General features: G+C 45.6%; 1 protein-coding gene, 1 long non-coding RNA gene and 1 pseudogene across 3 annotated transcripts in view; 2 read left to right on the top strand and 1 right to left on the bottom strand.

Moving 5' to 3' along the window:
* Nucleotides 1-5840: 5840 nt before the first annotated feature.
* LOC111542036 lies at nt 5841-7697 on the top strand (annotated as a pseudogene). Its single transcript, XR_002731421.3, has one exon. The product of XR_002731421.3 is annotated as a calponin-2 pseudogene (transcript).
* Nucleotides 7698-8137: 440 nt separating this feature from the next.
* On the bottom strand, nt 8138-12597 carry LOC111542034 (tubulin alpha-1A chain). Its single transcript, XM_023211216.3, has 4 exons — nt 12249-12597; nt 9928-10150; nt 9654-9802; nt 8138-9333 (listed from the first exon to the last, which is right to left on the bottom strand). Exons 1-4 carry the CDS (start codon nt 12249-12251, stop codon nt 8353-8355), a joined length of 1356 nt encoding a protein of 451 aa, XP_023066984.1. The 5' UTR covers nt 12252-12597; the 3' UTR covers nt 8138-8352.
* The window catches only part of LOC116418950, a 24366-nt gene continuing 21718 nt past the window's right edge, over nt 12362-15009 (top strand). Inside the window, exon 1 of the long non-coding RNA XR_004229162.1 lies at nt 12362-13716. This is a non-coding gene — a long non-coding RNA (uncharacterized LOC116418950). The remainder of the gene's footprint in view (nt 13717-15009) is intronic.

The following is a 15009-nucleotide window of genomic DNA, read 5'->3' on the forward strand; positions in this document are numbered from 1 at the left end:
CAAAGTAGAATGGTGTTTGCCAGGGGCTGTGGAGAGGGAGGAATGATAAGTTGTTTGATAGGTATAGAGTTTAAGTTTTGTAAGATGAAAGAATTCTGGAGATTGGTTGCACAACAAGTGAATGTATTTAGCAATACTGAACTGCACACTTCAAGAATTGTTAAGGTGGCTGGTGTACTTGCTCACCCCTGTAATCCAACATTTTGAGAGACTGAGGCGGGAGGATCACTTGAGCTCAGGAGATGCAGACCAGCCTGGGCAGCATGGCAAAACTCTGTCTCTACAAAAATACAAAAATTAGCCAGGCATGGTGGTTCATAGATCTGTGGTCCCAGCTACTCTGGAAGCTGAGGCAGGAGGATTGCTTGAACCTGGGAGGCAGAAGTTGCAGTGAGCCAGATCATGCCACTGCAGCCTGGGCAACAGAGTAAGACCCTGTCTCAAAAAAAAAAAAAAAAAAAAAAAAAGAAAGAGAGAATTCCCCTTTCTGTAGTTAAGACACCAACCTGATATTTGGTTAAATATTAGTTTCATTTTGTTTTCCATTTTTAAGGATTTTTTTCCACCTTAACTTAATTCTTTCTTGTATAAGACAGTTACGTTTCTATAGTTAAATGACACCACAAATGCATCAGAAGAAGTGCAGTTAGATCATGTTCTCTCCCCATTGGCAATCATTTTTCTTAGTACTTGATTTATACTTCCATTGTTTGTTTCTACAATTGTGGTAAGATATGTATATAATAGGCCGGGCGTGGTGGCTCACACCTGTCATCCTAGCACTTTGGAGGTTGAGGCAGGAGGATTGCTTGAGTTCAGGAGTTGGAGACGAGCCTGGGCAACATAGTGAGACCCTGCCTCTACAAAATATACAAAAACATTAGCTGGGCATGGTGGCGTGGTCCCAGCTACTTGGGAGGCTGAGGTGGATCGCTTGAGCCTGAGGTTGCAGTGAGCTGAGATCACGCCACTGCACTCCAACCTGGGTGACAGAGTGAGACCCTGTCTCAAAAAAAAAAAAGAAAAAAAAAATATACATATATATAAAAAATAACAGTTCCCATTATAACATAATTTTTTTTTTTTTTTTTTTGAGACGGAGTCTTGTTCTGTCACCCAGGCTGGAGTGCAGTGGCGCGATCTTGGCTCATTGCAGCCTCCGCCTCTGGAGTTCAAGTGATTCTCCTGCCTCAGCCTCCCAAGTCCTGGGACTTTAGGCACCTGCCACCGCACCTGGCTTGCTTATTTATTTATTTATTTATTTATTTATTTTAGTAGAGACAGGGTTTCACCATATTGGCCAGGCTGGTCTCAAACTCCCAACCTTGTGATCCCCCCACCTTGGCCTCCCAAAGTGCTGGGATTACAAGCATGAGCCACTATGCCTGGCTTAACAATATTTTTTAGAATCAGCCGTCAGTGTCTCACTGTGTTGCCCAATCTGGAGTGCAGTAGCTATTCACAGGCACAATTAAAGCACACTACAGCCTCAAAATCCTGGTCTTAAGTGGGACTCAAGCAATCCTCCTGCTGGAGTAGCTGATAATACAGTCTGACACCATCATACCTGGCACCATTTTAGCAATTTTTTTTTTTTAATTGAGACAGAGTCTCCCTCTGTCCCCCAGGCTGGAGTGCAGTGGCATGATCTTGGCTCACTGCAAGCTCTGCCTCCCCAGTTCATGCCATTCTCCTGCCTCGGCCTCCCCAGTAGCTGGGACTACAGGCGCCCGCCACCACATCTAGCTAATTTTTTTGTATTTTTAGTAGAGACAGGATTTCACCATGTTAGCCAGGATGATCTGAATCTCCTGACCTCATGATCCGCCCTCCTCGGCCTCTCAGAGTGCTGGGATTACAGGTGTAAGCCACCGCTCCCGGCCCATGTTAGCAAGTTTTAAGTGTTCAATTCAGTAGCAGCATAAAGTACATTTGGATTGTTGTGCAAGCGTCACTATTAGCTATCTCCAGAACTTTTTCATTATCCCAAATTAAAACTCTGTAACCATTAAACAATTGTTATCTGCTGGGCTTGGTGGCTCTTGCCTGTAATCTCAGCACTTTGGGAGGCCAAGGTGGGCAGATCGCCTGAGGTCAGGAGTTTGAGACCAGCCTGGGCAACATGGCAAAACTTCTCTCTAGTAAAGATACAAAAATTAGCTAGGCTTGGTGGCAGGCACCTGTAATCCCAGCTACTCTGGAGGCTGAGGCAGGAGAATTGCTTGAACCCAGGACATGAAGTTTGCAGTAAGCCGAGCTCATGCCACTGCTCTCCAGCCTGGGTGACAGAGCAGGACTCCATCTCAAACAACAGTAACAACAAACCATAACTCTCTATTACCTCCTTCCCCCTAGCCTCTGGTAATCACTATTCGGCTTTTTGTCTATGAATTCGACTCATCTAGGTATCTCATATAAGTGGAATCATACAATATTTATCCTTTTGTTTCTGACTTATTTCATTTAGCATAATGTTTTCAAGGTTCATTTATGTTGTGTATGTGTCAGGATTTAATTCTTTTTAAAAGCTGAACAATATTCCATTGTAAATATACACCACATTTGGTTTATTCATTTATCCATTGATAGGGCTGTTTCTACATTTTGGCTACTGTGAATAATGCTACTATGAACATGGGTGTACAAATATCTATTTGAGTCTCTGCTTTCAGTTCTTTGGGGTATATATGTAGAAGTGGAATTGCTGGATCATATGGTCATTCTATGTTTTATTTTTTGAGAAACTACCATACTGTTTTTCTTTGGAGGGGAAGACAAAGTTTCAATATTTTGCCCAGGCTGGGCTTGAACTCTTGATCCTCCTGACTCAGCTCTGTGGGTAGCTAAGACCACAGCGACATGCCACCATACTCCATATTTTAAGTTTTCTTTTTTTTTTTTTTTTTTAATTTTTTCTTTCAATTGAGATGGGGTCTCCCTATGTTGCCCAGGCTGGTCTTGAACTACTAAGCTCAGGGGATCTGTCTGCTTCAGCCTCCCAAAGTGCTGGGATTATAGGTGTGAACCACCTTGCCTGGTGCATATATTTCCTTTTTTCTTTCTTTTCTTTTTTTTTTTTTTTTCTTGAGACGGAGTCTCGCTCTGTCGCCCAGGCTGGAGTGCAGTGGCCGGATCTCAGTGGCTGGGTCTCAGCTCACTGCAAGCTCCGCCTCCCGGGTTTACGCCATTCTCCTGCCTCAGCCTCCCGAGTAGCTGGGAAAACAGGCGCCCACCACCTCGCCCGGCTAGTTTTTTGTATTTTTAGTAGAGACGGGGTTTCACCGTGTTTGTCAGGATGGTCTCCATCTCCTGACCTTGTGATCCACCCGTCTCGGCCTCCCAAAGTGCTGGGATTACAGGCTTGAGCCATGGCGCCCGGCCTTTTTTTTTTTTTTTTTTTTTTTTTGAGGCAGAGTCTTGCTCTGTCACCCATGCTGGAGTGCAGTGGCACGATCTCGGCTCACTGCAAGCTCCGCCTCCCGGGTTCACGCCATTCTCCTGCCTCAGCCTCCCGAGTAGCTGGGACTACAGGCGCCCGCCACCACGCCCTGCTAATTTCTATTTTTAGTAGAGATGGGGTTTCACAGTGTTAGCCAGGATGGTCCCCATCTCCTGACCTCATGATCTGCCCGCCTCAGCCTCCCAAAGTGCTGGGATTACAGGCATGAGCCACCATGCCTGGCCGGCCTGCTGCATATATTTTCAATCCATTGCAGTCGCTATTGTTTTCAGTGCTAATGTTGTGTCATTAGCGAGATCCCCTTCATGTTGACTCCTATATCCTTCTGATATGACTGTAATAGTCTGATATCTTCCTTGCTTTCTGGAATGACAAAATATTTGAGGCAGAACTTGTATATTTCCTGTCCCAAGCTTGGAACCACTCATTTCTCTAAAACATTCTGGGTCCTTTCAATGGGAAATGGCATAGTGACACCATCATCTGGGGGCTAGGAATATTCATCACTACATTTGTCCTAGGCCTTTTTACTGGACAAAGCTAGCAATTTTTTTTCCATTTTGTAATTTAGAATCAAAGGATCATAGGGCTTCTATTTAACTTCTTTGATGGTATCCTGTATCTCTTGTATCCCACATTTGGCTCATTTGACCAACAATCACTCTACACATACCATATTCCTTTTACTTTGCTAGGTGCTGGGAATGCACATCAAAATTTACATTGCATGTAGTCTCCGTATTGTTTTTATGTGAATTAGTAAGGCTTTGTATTTTTTGTGTTGGCTTCTAGTTAAAACTGATGAGCAGTATTGGATTGGCTTGGCTGTGAGGTTAGTTAATCTTAATGTATTTCTTTTTCAGCTCACTGGAACTTCCGCCTGCCGGGTTCAAGCAATTCTCCCTGCCTCAGCCTCCTGAGTAGCTGGGATTACAGGTGTCTGCCACCACACTCAGCTAATTTTTGTATTTTTTAGTAGAGATGGGGTTTCACCATGTTGGCCAGGCTGGTCTCGAACTACTGACCTTAAGTGATCCTCCAACCTCAGCCTCCCAAAGTGCTGGGATTACAGGCTTGAGGCACCGCACCCAGCCCATCTTGATGTATTTCTTTCTTTCTTTCTTTCTTTTTTTTTTTTTTTTGAGACATAGTTTCACTCAAGCTGGAGTGCAATGGTGTGACCTCAGCTCACTGCAACCTCTGCCTCCCGGGTTCAAGTGATTCTCCTGCCTCAGCCTCCTGAGTAGCTGGGATTACAAGCATGTGTCACCATGCCTGGCTAACTTTTGCATTTTTTAGTAGAGACAGGGTTTCACCCTGTTAGCCAGGATGGTCTCCATCTCCTGACCTCGTGATCTGCCCCCCTCGGCCTCCCAAAGTGCTGGGATTACAGGCATGAGCCACGGTGCCCTGTCCAGTCTCAGGTATTTCTTCATAGCAACGTGAAAATGAACTAATACGTATCCCAGAACCAGAAAATGTGAGAGTAGGAAAACAATTTACTGTCCTTGGGAACAGATAGACTTTTGGTCAGTCGGACTAGAGCAGAGCTCTATTGTTGGACAAATCCTAAGTCCAAAACATTTTATGTGTTGGCGTTGATGCATGCAATTGCACTATTAGTGTTTTATTATTTGAAGTTATTGGCCCATATTAACTTGGAGAATTAACTTTCAGATATTTAATTAACACATTAGAGTGAATAAATGTATCAGGCTTTTCCAACAAGACATTCAGCCTAAAATAGGTTTGGAAAGAAGGTAAAGAAGTAAGTCTAGCATAGGGCTGCTTGCTTGGAGAGTAGATTTGTTTTGGAAACCCTGGGCAGAGGAGGCATAATGGCAGTAGACACATACCAAGGAGCAGAGGGCACAAGAAAAGGTGATGCATTTGGAATATTCACCATTTTATGTTAGTTACATAAGATCCAGCAGCCAACCAGATTTTGGTTATGTGTTGCCAACTTTCAAGTCTAAAAAGTACTGGCAGTTTAAATAACTTTATTATAATAATGAGGTAAAAACTTAAGAATAGTATGAGCCGGGAACAGTGGTTCACACCTGTAATCCCAGCACTTTGGGAGGCCAAGGAGAGTGGATCACTGGAAGTCAGGAGTTTGAGACCAGCCTGACCATCATGGTGAAACCCAGTCTCCACTAAAAATACAAAAATTAGATGTGGTGGTGGATGCCTATAATCCCAACTACTTGGGAGGCTGAGGCAGGAGAAGCTCTTGAACCCAGGAGATGGAGGTTGCAGTGAGCCTAGATCACACCACTGCACTCCAGCCTGGGCAACAGAGCAAGACTCCATCTCACACACACACACAAAAAAGTACATGATGCTCTGTGATGGTAATCTTTAGATATACATTTTATGTTTCATAAATAAAAGTTTTACCCGTCCCGTCCGGCCCCGTCCCGCCGCCCGCCAGCCAGCCATGAGCTCCACGCAGTTCAGCAAGGGCCCCTCGTACGGGCTGTCGGCCGAGGTCAAGAACCGGCTCCTGTCCAAATATGACCCTCAGAAGGAGGCAGAGCTCCGCACCTGGATCGAGGGACTCACCGGCCTCTCCATCGGCCCCGACTTCCAAAAGGGCTTGAAGGACGGAACTATCTTATGCACACTCATGAACAAGCTACAGCCGGGCTCCCTCCCCAAGATCAACCGCTCCATGCAGAACTGGCACCAGCTAGAAAACCTGTCCAACTTCATCAAGGCCATGGTCAGCTACAGCATGAACCCCGTGGACCTGTTCGAGGCCAACGACCTGTTTGAGAGTGGGAACATGACACAGGTGCAGGTGTCTCTTCTCACCCTGGCGGGGAAGGCCAAGACTAAGGGGCTGCACAGCGGGGTGGACATCGGCGTCAAGTACTCGGAGAAGCAGGAGCGGAATTTCGACGACGCCACCATGAAGGCCGGCCAGTGTGTCATCGGGCTGCAGATGGGCACCAACAAATGCGCCAGCCAGTCGGGCATGACCGCGTACGGCACGAGGAGGCATCTCTATGACCCCAAGAACCATATCCTGCCCCCCATGGACCACTCGACCATCAGCCTCCAGATGGGCACAAACAAGTGTGCGAGCCAGGTGGGCATGACGGCTCCCGGGACGCGGCGGCACATCTATGACACCAAGCTGGGAACCGACAAGTGTGGCAACTCCTCCATGTCCCTGCAGATGGGCTACACGCAGGGCGCCAACCAGAGCGGCCAGGTCTTCCGCCTGGGCCGACAGATATATGACCCCAAGTACTGCCCGCAAGGCACAGTGGCCGATGGGGCTCCCTCAGGCGCCGGCGACTGCCCAGACCCGGGGGAGGTCCCTGAATATCCCCCTTACTACCAGGAGGAGGCCAGCTACTGAGGCTCCCAGCACGCTGTCTTCCCACATCGTCTCCCTGTCTGGGTTTCTGGGTTTTTCTGTGTTTTCACCTTTGTTTTTTTTCTTAGCTGGTTCAGTGCTGCCAATCAACCAAGGGTCTGTGAGTGGCAGCGTGGGATCAGGCAGCAGAGCTTTTTTCCCCTTTGCCTTGGTCCTTCGCAGGGCTGAGCCACCGGGCTGTGGGGGAGGGAGGTCAAGGCCATATCCCGATAACGTGTAGGGCGTGTAGGGCGAGGGTCCCTGCTGGCACGTTCAGGCTGTGCTGCGGAGAAGAGACTAACCGGTTCCCAAAGGTTTCTGGTTGCCTCGCCTCTTCCCCCTTTTGTCAGCTGAGCAGTTTGTGGTTTCTCTGCAAATTTCAGGAAGTCTTCACAAAAGAAAAATACGTTTTGTTTTTTATTCTTGAGGAATGGGGCAGGGACAGTGGAGAAGGTGCTGGGAAATCAGTCACCTGGGAAAGGGGGCCCTGCCATGATGCTAAATATCTCCGGCTCCCAAGTGACTGGATTTCCCCAGGACCAACAGACCTCAGACCCTCAGATCTGCCCCCGGGGCCAGGTGGGGAAAGTGAAGGCCGTACAGGGAAGTGAAATTCTGAGTTGTTGGGGCTAAGCCTGATCCCCTCTCCATGCTACCCTCCCCCAACCCACTCTGGCCTCAGTAGGTTTTGTTTTAGTTGTGGCTGTCACCCAGGCTAGAGTGCAGTAGCGCAATCTCGGCTCACTGCACCTCCACCTCCCGGGCTCAAGCGATTCTCCAGCCTCAGCCTCCCGAGTAGCTGGGACTGCAGGTGCTCCACCACGCCCGGCTAATTTTTGTATTTTTAGTAGAGACGGGGTTTCTTCATGTTGGCCAGGCTGGTCTCAAACTCCTGGCCTCAGATGTGATCCACCTGCCTCGGCCTCCCCAAGTGCTGAGATTACAGGTGTGAGTCACCATGCCCGGCCCCTCAGTAGGTTTTAAGGAGCCCCCAACCCTCCTTTCTGGGCTCGACAAGCTATACTTCTCCATCTTCACCCGGCCACACGCCCTGCCAAGTACTGCACAGGGACTCCCACCCAGGGGCCCTGCTCCATGAGATAATGTGAAATATGATTGTGGACCAAACGCAATAAAACCTCTGTAAGAAGAAGAAAAAAAAAAAAAAGTTTTAAATTACTGAGATACTTTAAAACACAAACGTCACATTATAGGATATGTATAAACCACAGGCAACACTTATTCTTTATTCTCAATGCACTAAATACATGAAAAATTTCAGACACCCAGATAGAAAACACAGGACTGAATTCATTTAAGACAGGGAATACTTTATTCAAAACTCATCACAGAAATGGACAGCTTGGGTCTGTAACAAAGCATTCATGTTTTAGAGCATAGGTCAGTAATTGTATATAAGAGCATACACTGCTACATACAAATTAACTGATCAGACCACAACTTTTCAACGTTTAAAACAGAATAAGCTTCCCTGTAAAAGCAGCACCTTTGTGACATTTTAACTTTAGTATTCCTCTCCTTCTTCCTCACCCTCTCCTTCAACAGAATCCACACCAACCTCCTCATAATCCTTCTCAAGGGCAGCCATGTCTTCACGGGCCTCAGAGAACTCGCCTTCCTCCATCCCCTCACCCACATACCAGTGAACAAAGGCACGCTTGGCATACATCAGGTCAAACTTGTGGTCCAGGCGAGCCCAGGCCTCGGCAATGGCTGTGGTGTTGCTCAGCATGCACACAGCTCTCTGAACCTTGGCCAGGTCTCCACCAGGCACCACAGTGGGAGGCTGGTAGTTGATGCCAACCTTGAAGCCAGTGGGGCACCAATCCACAAACTGGATGGTACGCTTGGTCTTGATGGTGGCAATGGCAGCATTGACATCTTTGGGAACCACATCACCACGGTACAACAGGCAGCAAGCCATGTATTTACCATGGCGAGGGTCACATTTCACCATCTGGTTGGCTGGCTCAAAGCAAGCATTGGTGATCTCTGCTACAGAAAGCTGTTCATGGTAGGCTTTCTCAGCAGAGATGACAGGGGCGTATGTGGCCAGAGGGAAGTGGATGCGGGGGTAGGGCACCAGGTTGGTCTGGAATTCTGTCAGGTCAACATTCAGGGCTCCATCAAATCTCAGGGAAGCAGTGATGGAGGACACAATCTGACCTATTAACCTATTCAGGTTAGTATAGGTTGGACGCTCAATATCAAGGTTTCTACGACAGATGTCATAGATGGCCTCATTGTCTACCATGAAGGCACAATCAGAGTGCTCCAGGGTGGTGTGGGTGGTGAGGATGGAGTTGTAGGGCTCAACTACAGCTGTGGAAACCTGGGGTGCTGGGTAAATGGAGAACTCCAGCTTGGACTTCTTGCCATAATCAACTGAGAGACGTTCCATGAGCAGGGAGGTGAACCCAGAACCAGTTCCCCCACCAAAGCTGTGGAAAACCAAGAAGCCCTGAAGACCGGTGCATTGGTCAGCCTATTACAAAAGAGAGGAACAGAGGAAAGGTTAAGTTTTTGTTCTCTGTAGTACAATCATAGGAGACACATTTTCACTTTTCATACATCTCCCAGGATTTAGATCTTATTTTGACAAATGCTTTTTAAAAAATTCTCATTAACATTTACAAAATGACACCAAATAGTTCATTTTAACTGATAAAAACCCCAAAAGAATGACTTATTCCACTTTTTATTAAAATAACAGTTCAATTCTGTGTTTGGAAAAAAAAAAAAAGCAGTATTTCAAATGTGTTCTTTAGACTCATTAATTTACTTTATTCTTGAAAAGAAACATACCAGCTTGCGAATTCGGTCCAACACAAGGTCAATGATCTCCTTGCCAATGGTGTAGTGCCCTCGGGCATAGTTATTGGCAGCATCTTCCTTGCCTGTGATGAGCTGCTCAGGGTGGAAGAGCTGGCGGTAGGTGCCAGTGCGAACTTCATCTGGAGAAGGAGGGAAAGAAGGATGGAGGCAGTGGGTGAGTGGGCGAGTGACCAGCAGAGCCCCCAGGACAGACCTCCTGTCCCAGCATCCTGGGATCTCACTTGGGTTACTAAGGTCAACTCACCAATGACAGTAGGTTCTAGGTCTACAAACACGGCCCGGGGCACATGCTTGCCAGCGCCCGTCTCACTGAAGAAGGTGTTGAAGGAATCATCTCCTCCCCCAATGGTCTTGTCACTTGGCATCTGACCATCGGGCTGGATGCCATGTTCCAGGCAGTAGAGCTCCCAGCAGGCATTGCCAATCTGGACACCAGCCTGGCCAACATGGATGGAGATGCACTCACGCTGTGGGAAGGAAAAGTGAAAAAATTGTAAAATTAAGGCGTATTAGCATTTCAAACTTTTAGTAAACTTCTAAAAATATTTCTAACAATATACAGATATTGTTCAGAATTATTTGAGATCATATCCCTAGCACAATACAAAGATTAAGGAAAATCACCTGCTGCAAATGCTGCGTATGGGTGTGGTCTGAATAATGATGTCGCCTTGGCCCTCTTCAGCACATGGTACCAGTCCATTGTGCCTACTATCATGCTTGAATAGAAGACTTTTCATATTTAAAAAGTATTCAGTATTCAAAGCACAAATTTTGTAAAATGAAGTAAATCTAATTATGACTTAATTGGGATTAATTTTACTGCTTTCTTCCATTTTAAATAAAGATGAAAGTTTCTTCTGAATAGGACTGACTTGATATTATAACATGGACATCTGTACTGCAGCTGAGGCAAGAAGCCACACCCTTCTGCAGTCTGTCTGCAGAATCCATCAATGCAAGGGGTTTAGACAAGGTCTGCCTTCTGCACTGCTGCATTGCTGTATTTGCTGTGCCTGGTGCTAGCCTGTACTGTCTGCTACATTATTTAACAGAGCAAGCTCTATTTCCAGCAACTGCCTACATGATCTCATTGTGCTGTTTTGCCAGTTTTCCTCCTCTGACCCCGCCCAGGACCATGTGCCTGAATTGAAATGAATTAATGAGGATGCACTAGAACAAAAGACGACGGGATGCGGAGTGTAATTCTTCTTTGTCTGTAGCAATTTCATTACTTTTTTTTTTAAAAAAAAAGGTTTTTCCAGATCTTCTCCACTGTAAAAGCTGAAAAATTATCCGTATCTGAAAACACACACACACACACACACACACACACACACACACACAGGTTCCTAAGTTAGAAACAAGCATCACATGAAAAGGTACCAAAGAATAAAAGCCCAGTGGAACGATAATGAAATATTTATTTAAAACAACAAAATAGTATTTTAATCCTGAGATTCTCTACCCACCACATAATATTCATATTCTTTGCATCCAATAGAGGTTTTCTTCTCTGTGGTCTTTAGGGCTACCACTTTCATTGTCCGTTCGCTGATGTGGTGGGGGCGGGGCGGAGGGGGGCGGCGGGGAAGGGCGTTTCCCTGGTCCTGACCATCAGGGTACCCTGGGGCTCACAAAGTGGGCTTTCTCCCTCGCTGAACGAGCAGCACACACACACACACACACACACACACACACACTCTTCAGTCGGTCAGGGCAGGGCGTCCCCAGACCAGACATTAAAGAGTTTGTCAAGTGAATTGTGATTTTGCTCAAGAAAAAAAAAAAAAAAGGTCATCTGACTTATAATAGCGAAGAAAACCCTTTTGGAGCCTACAGTTCCGCAATGATGAAAAGTTTTTTTAAAGTCAGCTCCTGACAGAGGAGGCTCAGTGAGGGCGAACCCCGCCCAGTGGCTCCAACGCCATAGAAGCCAGAAACAAACAACCCCGCCCCTGCGCCGCCCTGACACCCGCTGCCGGGGGCTCCGGTGGAAACTCACCATGTTTCCCCGGGAATGTGTGAGTATCTTCCCAAAACGCCAACAACCGCGAGGGGTCTTCCCACGCTAACCCCAAGCTGCGCTTTGTTCCCGTTCCCCCTCCCACATCCCCCAGCTCGCCCAACGCCCCCGCTCTTTTTGGGTGCCTCCTCCTCTCCCGGTCCCCAGAGAACGAGGCGAGACAAGAAAGGGGCCCCTCGGCGTCTGCGAAACCGTGCGCACAGACACTGGACCCAGCCGGGACGCCCCAGATCCCTCGGTCGCGGCAGACGGGCTGCCCGCGACCCCGAAAGGCTGTCGGACAACACAGGCGCCCAGGCGCCGCCTTTGTTCCTCCCCAGAGCTCTGCTGCGCCCTGGGCGCAGTCCTGGCCGGGTTCCTGCACCCGCACTGCGGCAGCGGCTGGGCTGGAGGATTTGGGGCAAAGCTAAACCTCACAAAACACACCACCACCCTCGCCCAGAGAGCTTACGAAAGAAAAGAGCTTAAAGATTTTCCAAGTAGAGCCTGGGGGCGCTGACTCCACCCGACGGCCACAAAGAGCCAAAGCCGATTCTCACCATGGTTGCTGCTTCGCGACTGCCGAGCAGATGGCGGAGACGAGGAGGAGAAGGTTGTTGCTTCTTACAGCGCGACTCTTAGGCGGTCGATGTAAGAGAACCTGCGGCACATGGGCGGATGTGGCTCCATATATACAACTCGGTCACCATGGGGATGGGCTGGGGCCTTTTCCTGTTGGTCCAGACCCCCAATCTGCCCAGAGAAGCCATGACAGGAGACTGGTGATTGGTGCAAACGACGTGGGATGAGGTAATCTCTCCCCCACCCCTTTTTCTCTAGCATCCGTAGACTGTTTGCATCCTTTAGACAAAGAGACCGTGCAGAAGCATTCTGCTGAGCATCCATTATGGGGTGGGGTCGGGGAGGGGCGGAAGAAGAAAGGGGACTGGGGTTGGAAGATTTTATGTTGCTTAAACCTCAAAATGCAGTTAAAATTATCTATGTGAGGTTTTTTACCCCTACCCTTAATAACAGATTTATGTTCAGATTAAATATTTAAAAGAAAATTACTGCCAGCCCCTCCCTCGCAGTATATTAAACTCGACCACATTTTGTTAGGGTTCAACATCTCTAATTGCTTTAAAAATAAAGTGGGAGAGAAAATGGGCGTGATGCTCAAAATGGTCTGGGTAATTGTGATTTTTTTTTTAATTTTAAAAAAAGATTTAGTCATACAGTCATTCAAAATGGTTTCTCAGGTTCAACTAACTTATTTTCAGAGCTTCTTTTGCAGGCACATGCACACCCGAATAGCTAAATAAAACTGGAAGATGGAAATAATAACCATACTAAATAAAGAAGCGAACAAATAGTTCTAACATGGCAATAATCAACAGCAAGTGCACGTAGAGTAGTTATAATAGTTTACTAGAGGTATTCCTTTATGAGAAGTCTGTGTAACACATTTTGTGTGGTACATTGTCCTTTGGAATGAATCATCTTTCCTGATATAAAATTGGGAAAATACAAGGAGAAATAATTGAGCTCAGAAGTTAGCACTACATGTGTGCAGTTACATATCTGCACTGGACTTTTGTCTGGAAAGTAACAAGCAAGATAATAGTAATAACCAAGACACCAAATTAAAAAGAAGAGGAGAATCATATAATGTAAAAAGAAGACTATTTTGCAATGTTGCCTCCATCTATAGACAACTGTGAAACATCAGCTCAATAACTGCATTTCCTTTTTATGTAGTTCTTATGTCAATTTGGTAAATATCCTCCTGCGAGTGGGCTTCTAATTGTGGGAATTTTAGCCAGCTTCACACCCTTGCTATTCAACTAGAGACTCTGGTGGTTGCTCAGTTGCCCCTTGGGACAAAAAGGCTTTGCTTTCACCCCTAGGAAATAAATTGGAGTAACATTGTCTTGCTATTTAGAAAGGCTCCATTCTCAGCAACGATGGGCTATGCAGAGTAAGTCACTGGATTTCGTACCACTGGATGTTGGTGATGAAATTTCAGAGGTAAGTAAGTTTGGTCACTAAAGTTGGAAATTTATTTTTTACAAATAATTTTTCCTTTTGGTTTTCAGCGGCAGATTTTCAGGGTGGGCAGCAACTACTCACACAGCACTCTGCGGAGCCCATTCATTCCTGCCAGGCTGGCAGGCTGAGCAGGGCGTGGGAGGGAGGGACTTGAGAATACAGCTGCTGCAGGTTGTGGTGTGACAATGGCGACCACGAATTTTTCTAGCCTGCCATCCACAGTTCTGCTTTATTTGTTCAATTTTGCTTCAGTAATATTCTCTGGAAAAAAAATAATATCCAAAATGCAAAAATCATTTTATCTACTTATTACATATTTCCTAGGAAAAAATAATATTCAACATCATCTTATCTCCACCTCTTTAGCAAAAAAAAAAAAAAAAAAGTATATTTCAGAAGAGACAGGAGGATTAGGTATTTGAATGCTTCTTTCAGAACCCAGAAATATATTTAACAAAAATAAGAATTAAATGGCATAAGGAAGCATAAGGATTAATAAGTAGCTCATTCAAAATACTTTCACAATTTTAATCATAAAATGTATCAGACACTATTGGACCATAGCAACATATACAAGTCTTTTTGGAATGAGAAGCAGAGCTTTGAATATTATTTTCTTTACAATATAAAAAGATTAATTAAGAAATATGTTATTTACCCAATAGTCTCATTTCTTTATGCAATTTCCAAATGATTAAATAAAAGAGAGGAGGGTTCACGTGGTTGACTCTTTGTAATTCTATCTCAGAGCCATTCTGTTCCTTATGTAAATGAGGGTTATTCCTTCTGCTTGGGCATATAACAAGACCTAGGTCAGAAATAGACTATTTGAGCACTGATAATCTGAAATATATAAACAAAAGATCAGAGGATATAACTAATCTATAATTTTTGTTCCTTATTATCTGATTTAATAGCACACAAACTGTGGAAAGCAAAACTATTTTTCTTTACTAGTTCACCTCTTATTTTTATTGCTGTTTAAAAAAACTTGACATCAATATACATGCACAAATATTCTGCTAATGGATTCATTCTTGTACACAGTAAGATTAGCATAAAACATTCTTCTTTCATAATATTTATAGAATTTTAATCATTTATTTACATGTCTACATTTCTCCTCCATTAAAATGTAAGTCCTAGTTCCTGCCAAAGTGCCTAACTACAGTAGATGTTATACACCACATGTTTGCTCAGTTACATGAATAGCTCTCTGTGCAGTTTCCTTCCTTCCTTCCTTCCTTCCTTCCTTCCTTCCTTCCTTCCTTC

This window comes from Piliocolobus tephrosceles, chromosome 10, assembly GCF_002776525.5.
Source record: "Piliocolobus tephrosceles isolate RC106 chromosome 10, ASM277652v3, whole genome shotgun sequence".
Taxonomy (NCBI): domain Eukaryota; kingdom Metazoa; phylum Chordata; class Mammalia; order Primates; family Cercopithecidae; genus Piliocolobus; species Piliocolobus tephrosceles.